At 32.2% G+C, this 9646-nt stretch overlaps 1 protein-coding gene and 1 pseudogene across 1 annotated transcript; both read right to left on the bottom strand.

The window, feature by feature from the left end:
• On the bottom strand, nt 1-1449 carry LOC102660258 (protein DMR6-LIKE OXYGENASE 1). Its single transcript, XM_014772835.2, is given in 5 exon segments — nt 1-15; nt 399-493; nt 678-733; nt 970-1058; nt 1060-1449. Coding segments are annotated over 5 exon segments (645 nt in total).
• An 872-nt stretch (nt 1450-2321) lies between these two features.
• Nucleotides 2322-4790, bottom strand: LOC100804840 (plant intracellular Ras-group-related LRR protein 1-like; annotated as a pseudogene).
• Between the last annotated feature and the right edge of the window lie 4856 nt (nt 4791-9646).

Here is a 9646-nt window from a genome sequence, read left to right as displayed (position 1 = left end):
TTATTTGACAACAACCTTTTCACAAAAACAGTAAGTCTTATTTAGTTATTTCCATTATTTCATCGATCCCTCTCATGATCCCAATTTATATTATTGATGTAGCCTTTTCTCAAATTCCAAATTAATAATAACTTTCTAATTATATTTCCAACAAATTAGATGTGTGTGTGAATACAAGTTTCATTCATTTTACTTTTACAAAGCACGGAAATTTTGCGTTTGTACATTAAACTTATGTGCATCTAGCCTAAAATTGATAAATATACTAACTTTTTATATATATATAAATTACTAACTTATACTTTCTCATTCTATAAATCTGAAATACATTAGTCTCTGGATGCATAAGTTTTATAGAAAAAAGTAGAGAGACTATAGGAAAAGCACACCGTTGATACCTGAATTTGATCTCCCAAGTTGATAACAAATGCATTGGGATTAACAGGCACTGCAACCCATTTCCCATCTTTGATCACTAGGAGATCAGAAACGTCTGATTGCAAAACAATTGTTAGAGCATTGAAATCAGTATGCACAGGAAGACCTAAGGTCAGCTCTGGCTCTGGATCTGGGCTTGGTGGATAGAAATTTGATTGTGCTCTTAGTCTAGGTTGATGCCTCAATGTTTTAAGCAAGCAATCCTCTTCTATTCCAAGTCCTATATATTGATAACAAACCCAGAAGCCTTTTCACCAACGAACCAATCTCCCTTGGATATTCACTAAAAGCCTCCCTGTGAACAAAACCAAAAATATTGCATGTGTTTCATAACTTACAAAAATAGACAAACTACTATAGCTTATCATAATTTGTAATTAATTTTAGGATTTTCCTATGCTATATTATTTAATTCTTGACAATGAGTCAATTTGATATCTCTCCATAACTAAAAAGTATATCATGCCTGAATCTAACTGGATAGAAAAAACAAGCGATTCTAGTTGTAAAATATCAGAAACAACTCCTCACCCATATTGAGTCCCTATTTCTTGTGCCAGAAGATGAATAATATCCTTAATAGGATACCAATAATGACTGAAGCATTCACTCCACATTTTTAACCTTTTCTCCACCCTCCACATGAAGGTAATTGTTGTAAAGTTTTGTGTTCTTGGGAGGATCTGTTGTGTAGAGCTGTCCTATTTGCTCTGGAGGAAGATTGAAGAGGTCAGTAATTGCTGTCATCATTTTGGTGCAAAATTGTTCAGGAATGCCATGGTTCACTATCTGAAAGAATTCATATTCCTCACAAGCTTGTGATATCTTCTGAACCATCAATGAGGATGAAGGGTTGTCATCATTATAACCGTGATCACTCAAATCAATTATGGGAATTGAGTCCAGTGAAGTAACATCTGAAAGTTGTGGCCTTTTATCTTCTGGGAGGATAAATTTTGGAGATAAGGAAAGGAGAGAAGAAGACTCATTTGCTAACTGAAAGGAGTTCATCTTGTCGGAGAAACTTGAGATTCAGAAGTTCAATTACCAAAGAGAGGAGATTTTATATCCAAAAAACGTGTCTTTTCTATCCAAAACAACACTTTATATTTCTTTAATAATTTTTTATTCATAATTGTGTGTGTTTAATATATATATATATATATATATATAAAACAGAAGTCACTCAGCATGTGTGCCTTTCGTGTGCAAGTGTGAAACTGTTATTCGCACTAAATAGCGTCTCTATTTAATAAACATAAATGTTTAACACAATCAAATTCAAAGGATTTGTCTAAGGTGATTCTGAATTTTGAAAGTTAGTTGATAGTTACGTGCGCAACTAACTCACAATTAATCAAAATGAAAGGAACCATTTTTCAAGAGTAAATTGTAGCAGGACTATAGGTAAAAAATGGTCCATGATGATTGGATTGAACTTTCTAATTATTTACTTTGATGAGTTGGCTTTATCTGCAAATGTGTTAACACTGATCTCTCATGTGGTTTTCAGCTGAAAATGTTCGCTGAAAAACTACTTTGCTGGTACGGTTAAGTTCTCTGTGTTTAATTAAATTTTTTTATTAAGGTTTTTATTTTTTTCTTTCTCACTGAAACTTACCGCGTTATGTTTCAGATCTTCATTGCAAATAAAGTTATCTCTATGCTCTCTTCATTTCTGCTGTGATCCCACAATTGCTATTTGTAATATCCTAAATGACTGAATAAATAACATTAAGTATTTCAACCCCGATTTGTTTGTTTGCTTTGATATTTTACTTGAGGTACTGTGATCTAACAAGGATTGTTCGTCATATTTAATTTACAATTCCACTCAATTCAAACTATTCAAAAAACAATTTCTTGAAATCTCAACAAAAATCTCCCAATAACCATAAGAGGAATTTTGCATTTAAACAAAATTAGGTAGAGGTCCAGCAACGTACTTCTCTACCATCTGATACAAACCACCGCTGATCAGACAGTAATGCCAAACAAATTATACCGTGAGTATATAACTGTGCAAGTAAAAAAAAAAAAAGATGAAAAACAAAAGTATTGCTTACAGTGGTAACAAGAGTCCAAAAGCTATATCACAAACTATACAATCCCACGAAATTATAAACCCATGGGTCACAGCTGTTGATCCAGCGATGGGTCTCTGGGAGCTTTTTTAGCGCCAAAATATTCTGCAACACTTTCTGAAACTTCAGCAACATTATTCAACAATGAGGCTCCCCACGCAAGCCATCCCGTCTGTGCTTGATGATTTTGTGTTTCAGCCATGCTTTTCTGTTGAGCTTCGTCGATGAGATCAAGCCACCACTTGGCCATGAAATCCTTCACAGCCTCAGCCCCCTGATTTACAACCTCTATTGGGGGAACTATGATTGGATTCTGGTCCAGGTTGAGCTTTGTTAAAAGGAAGAGCTCGGATTTGGTTGTTGCTGAGGTCAAGCTCCCTCAAGTTGACCAGATCACCAAGTGTTTCAGGCAGCTCTGTCATGTCACTGAAATTACTGCTAACATTTAGATATTCCAGATTTGTGAGTTTCCCAATAGATTAAGGTAGGCCATGAAGCTCATTGAAATGAACATCAAGATGCCTGAGAGATTTCATTTCTCCAATGGAGGCGGGAACAAACTGGTTTGTTCAAATGGATCAAGAGCTTCTCAAGGTTAACAGGTCCAAAACCCATGTTCGTTGGCAGACACACTAGGTTGTTGAAGCTTGCATCCAGTTCAACTAGTGACCTACAGTTGCATTAAAGAAAAACTTCACAGAAGCACAAAATAGAAGTGTCATGAACTGAACCATTTCAAAAGTTAGCTATTAGGAGAAAATATATGAATGATTTTATATTATATTTCCAACAAGCCCCCTCACACAAGAGCCTTTTGGGCTTGCAGTGATGACAATACACAAGCTCACCTACCTTGTGCTTGTGTATAGATGCTTTTTCATTACAATGGAGGCAGCAAAAAATCAAACACTAGACCACTTGGTAAAAGAGGCTCATGTTATGAACTAAGTGAAATGTTAGTAACACACTCTATAATTGGCTGAAATTTATTGAAAACACAAAACTCTGTAGGTCTTGCTCCCTGTTTAATAATCTTCACTCATGACATTTTAGTTTTCAATAAATTTTAATCAATAATAGTGAGTATGTTAAAAAGAGTGTCTTAAAGAATGTGTTGATCATTTATCTAAGAACTAATTATGCCCAAAAACTTAAACTACTAGATGAAGATACACAAATGATTTTATATTGTTATACAGAATAAACTTTGATTTTAGAACAAGCAAGAAACACACCTGCAAAGAGCAATGGACTCAGGAAGAGCAATTAGCTTGCTCGCTGACACATTAAGGATCTTCAGATTAACTAGCAATCCAATGGAGTCAGGTAGGGACTCTAAAACATTAGATGAAACATCCAGCTCTACAAGCTTCTTTAGTCCTGCTATTGAATCAGGAATCACCTGTTTCAACCGCATGGAAACATCCAAAATTATATTATATGCCAACAATAACCAAAGCCATAATCTTTTTTCAAATAATCAACAAAAATGATCCACTACAGATTCATTCAATCCTTCTTATTTCATACATGCATCTGTATCAAAGAATGACGAAAAAAATGCATTTATTTCACTTGGATCTAACTTGGACAAGTGACATTTACTAATACACAATCAACTAATTCAGTTTGCTGTATTCAGTGTATTGTATTTTACATTTTACACAAGTTATTTCACTTCAAAGTAACATGTGGATTTTATTTTATTTTTTGTTTAGTTTAAGATCCTAAGTATTGCACAGGAAGCAATCCTATTAGAGTCAAATATATCTGAGTATTTAACACAACTATTTCTGCAAAAGCTCGAACTCGAGACTAATAATTAAAATAAACACACAAAGATAAATAGAAAACCGTGTATACCCCTAACTGATTCTGAGACAAATCAAGCACAACGAGGGCACGAATCTTCCCGAACGCCTGGGGGAGAATCCTCGAGTGGGACCCAGAGAGATCAACCTTTTCAACTTACACACACTCTCCGCTTTCTTCAAAATCCCAACCACTCCTTCGCTCACCTCTTCACCGATTCAGCAGAGGCCTCGACAAGCCTCTCTTCGGAGGGGGAAATCGTTGGGGTTCATTTTCTGGAAGAAAGAAGCACTGTGAAGAGGAATTTGAGGAAACGAAGATGGAAAATTGGGGAAAGAACAATAAAGCGGAGATTCATACATTTTGATGGTTTCTGCTGCTGACTGCTGTTTCGGGGTTGCCGTGGCGAATTGGTGTACAAAAAAACCCCTTCATGACCTTAATCGAAGTTGCCATATTTAGTTTTTTGTTTGGGTGCAACAAATTCAATTTTTGTGACATACTAGTATTTCTTAAATATAGGTTTGCACACTAAAAATTCAATTTTAAAGAAGCAAAATTTGGATTGCTTTTATAATCAGAGTTTCCCAACCATAAGTTTAACCTAAATTTAAGTTTATAAATTTTGATTTAAACATATACACTTCCTCGGATTGATTGAATAAAATTATTATAAATAGTTTTCTTCCTGAATATTTAATGTAATTATAAGACTCAAACTTAATATTAATACTATTTAAGTTAGAATAATTTTACGTTAATTAGTTCACTCGATGATGATAGTGGTATGATTAATCAAAAGTAATTTGGATTGGTGGTTAACCATTAAATCAAGTCATTAATCGTATATCCATTGGCTATAATACATTGAATCAACTTCTTTCTACTATAAATGCATTGGTTGATAGTAATGGTCATAGCCGAATTCTTTCATTATTTTTTGTTTTGGATTTTTAATTCTGAAACTTCTCAATATTTGGAAATTTATTATTAGATTTCTCTTTTTTTTTTTTTTTCAAATTCTATCTTTATAAACTAGAACAGTTATTTCTAATTAGATTGTTTTTATGAACTATTCTTTAAAAGTTTTTATCAAACATAATATAAATCATAAGTTCAAAATATTTTTATTGCAAATTTTAATTTTAATATAATTTATATTAAAGAGTATTTATTTATTTTAAATTTTAATTATGAAAAATAAGCATATATCCTTGTACTTTACAGATTACAATACCAGTATAATAATAGTTTATGTTATTGAAAAAAAATATTGAAAGTTGGAAGGCGAAAGAGATTAAACGAATGTCACATCAATATTATCTTAATTGGAATTAGTATTTTAGTTTTTGAATTATATAATAAATGGCTATTTTTATATACTTGAAATATTATATTTAAATTTTAATATTAGTTTATTTTTATCTATTCACAATTTTTTATATTTAAATATCAAAATTCAATTTAGAGATAGAAATGAAAGAATGTAGATTGAAAGATATAAAGTATAAACAATTGAGAAATCACGTGTGTGTCTATATATATATATATACGGATGAATATGTATTTAAGTATATTGAAAGACAAAAATAAAAAAAATCCTTGAACCTATATATATAATAATATAAAAATATGAAAAGTTACGGTTAATGATTCATACATTTCTAATAAATATGTAATGAAAATGAAAAGAAGGCTAAATCTAGTAGTCTTTGAACACATGAGTAGGAAAAAAAAATCTTATAAGTTTCATTCACATTATTTGCTCACTTTAATTTGAGTTTAAGCCTTTATATATCCTAACACATGTGATTACTTAATTTCTGATACAACCTAGTGAAAGTGAAATCTAGATCGTTTGCTGCCTTTGCAGCAACATTTTTTCTGCAGTGAAATCTAAGCCATTTGATCACATTCATTCTCTTTTTTAGTTGCTGTTACAATAACCAATCAAGAGTTCATACTTTTGTTGTAGAGTCTGGCATGAGTTGAGTTTTGGTTGAATTTGTAAATAGCTATGTTAACACAACATTGTATTTGTTGGTTATGTGCATTCAAGGTAAAATTATGGTATGGTGTAGTGTCTCACAATTCTTATCCAAGAGAGGAAGCACAGAACCAACAAACACAGTGTTGTGTTAACATAATCAACTACTATATACAAGTCAATTTTTGTGGTTAGTTTTAATTAGACTTAGACCCACATAAAGCATATTAGGAAACATTTATAATCGGAAACGTGTAGGTATATCTTTATTTTCTTATTTTATACGTTTGTTCAAACAAGCCAAATTCGATTGGGAGAAGCCAATCATGCATCAATGATGACGCTGGCATACAATATGACATACCATATGGATAAGGATGAAAGTAAAGCCAATAGCACTTGATGAACCTTGCTAGCGTAGTCAATAGCAATGCTTAAATTCCTCAAAAGCGATTGCTAAAGAATTGAACACTCTGGGCAAGTGACAGAGTTTACCATTTTAATTGAGTGGCAGCTCATAACAATAGCCCTATAAGTAGTGGAAAGAAGTAAGAATGGACAAGCAAGGTTTAACCTTATTTCTTTACGCCAAATCAATTAAGTACGTGTTTAGATTAATATCTTTAATTAATTTTTTACATCAAAATGCACCAAAAATTGCTTTTGTTATTCACTTGTGTGGATGTGAATCTAAACATGCTATAACTTCAAAAAAAAAATTAACCAAGAGAATGATTATAGACTTGTTTGGGTATAAGTTAGAAGTACTTTTAAAAGTCTCTTTATTAAAAATATATATATATTTTTTTTCACTAAAAAAGCTCTCAAAAACACTTATAGTCTTTGCATTCAAACAGACTCCATAAATACAAATACATGTGGTCAGTCCATGGCTCAGAGGCCCCACAACTAACATTAAGGATGCATATTTTAGTCTTCCCTTCCATGTGTTGTTATTATGTCTTTGGGCGATTTGGGTGTTATCAACGTACCTTTTTGGTTTAAATTATTAATGCATTTTAACTAATCCTAGCCATTTGAAGTCATCTGATAAATTTGGTTGCTGTTGGTTTCAAATTCTTATAAATCCAATAATTGGTGTCAATAGCATTTCGTTGAGGATTTTATTCCAAGTAGAAGACAAAAACTCACTCGTGTCTTTTTTTTTTTTTTTCTTTTGATTCAGAAGTCAAGGGTGTTTTAGTACACTCAAAGGTGACCTACAAAGTGGAAAACGACCACAAACCAAAACCTAGATATATCGTGTGTAGGAAAATATTTTTCACAAATACCCTGTGGTGTAGTTTACTAGCAACTCGCAAGATATTTCTTAGCGATTAAAAGAAAGAGGAACCTTTCATATCTAAAGAATAATAAAATGGCTACGCATTTTTACGAGAATATATCTCTTGAAATTTATCATAATATTCAACCCATTAACATTTTTATTTGTTATCCTTAACAGCCTAGTATGAACTTTTTGTTCAAAGTTTAGAAATTATAAACAAAAATATAGATACACATTTAGATTATTAAGTTAGTCCATCCCATTACAGGCTTAGCTCACGTATTCAGGCTTCTTTTTACAACATTTTAGTATATTAGAGATAATGAAATTTTAAACCTAGTTATAATTTGACCAATTACTCAAATATTCATTATTAATCCAATTCGCTTAAATTCTTTTTACAATTATGAATAAAATTACAGATTAAAAAAAATCATAGTTTACTTATTTCGGTTTTGGCATCCATACCATCCCCCTTGGCCGTTCCTTTTGTTTTCCTCTGCGTTTCTTTCACCGACTTATCTTGATGTTTGCTTGTTGTTGAACAATAACCTTACAATGCCACGAACACGAATTCTCCATCAAAATGCAGAGCAGACAAGGCTTACGTTTGAAGAGATCCATCATCCATCACTTTGTGGGTTTCCCAAAGTCAAGTTTTTTTCTCTTTTAACGGGTTAACGTTCACATTCTTTTATTCAAAATTTGTTTGAATTATTCATATTATTTCGAACGGATCTTTTTATTGGTTAAGGTTTATTAAAATTATTATTTTATGTAAGTCTCACATTTTCTTTAATGATTCTTGACAAAAAGGAAGACCTCTCTCGATGAAAGACTAATCCCACATGTACCCTGCCTTAACCTTCTCACTTTATTACTCCTGTATGGTTAAGCACAAAATATTATCTAAAAGAGATGGGAATAAAGGATAGCACATGGAGGCGTAGAATATCCTTAACACCGATGAACTCCCTTTCATGCTTGGCTTGTCATTGTTTTAATTAATAATTAATAAATTAATTGATTTATTCCGGATAAATGGGCAGGTGAAATATCTCTCGTATCTCTTCCAAATTAAGACAGCGAAAGGAATCTTCCATTTGAGTGTTACATGAGTGGAGGTCCTTTTATTTCCAATAATACTAAATCTTCTATTTTAACACTTCCATGCTGAAACGATGACCCTGTTTTTAGTTTCTTTTTTTTTCCTCGTATTTTATGTTACTTTTCCTTCTTTTTCTTTATTTTTCAATTTTATGTTGGTTCTATCAATTTGCAGTTTTATACCATATATTCTCCTCTTATGTATGAGTTCAAGTTCTTTGAACATTCATGTGCCAGCTGTCATGCGATAGTTTTAATTTTCATTTTTCATTATGAGTTCATTTTATCCCTTACATGGAGTCCGGTCTGGTCACCCATGTTATGTGTTTCCAACATTGCGTTGCCATTCCTATTGGTGTTCATACGAATCCGAGATATTGTCCCTTGTTCATAGTCCATAGTTCGTAGCAGTACTTCACTTCATTTAAAAAAAAAAAAAGCAGCACTTCACTTGAATCTGGTCAGAACCCTAGAGCTGAATCTGAACATCATCATTAGTTAATCAAAAGGAATGAAACACGGAGAGACAATTTATGCAGACAATAAGGACACTAAACAAAGAAATAAGATTATCCATCATAGTCAAATGTAGGTTTTGCATCGGTCCGAGAACACAGCAAATAACTCTAATTTCCACAATGCATTTTTTAAAACTATACAAGATACTCACTAAAAAAAGGGTTTTGCACTGACAGAAGAAAATCAATCATAAATTGTAACATATGGTAAGTTTATTATCTGAAAAACTATACTGGTTAGGTTGACAATTCAAAAAATTTAATTCCCCATTAAACTCTAGTTCCTAATTGGAAATGGAATAAGAATAAATAAAAAATTCCCAAAAAAATGGAGCATCAACAAAAGATAAATTGTCAAGCAATAGCATAGAATAGTGGGTGATGACAACTGCATTGCCATTAAAGAGCACAA

This window comes from Glycine max, chromosome 2, assembly GCF_000004515.6.
Source record: "Glycine max cultivar Williams 82 chromosome 2, Glycine_max_v4.0, whole genome shotgun sequence".
NCBI classification, from domain to species: Eukaryota; Viridiplantae; Streptophyta; class Magnoliopsida; order Fabales; family Fabaceae; genus Glycine; species Glycine max.
Note: the sequence above shows the minus strand (reverse complement) of the source record. Positions and strands in the feature narration are given on the sequence as shown.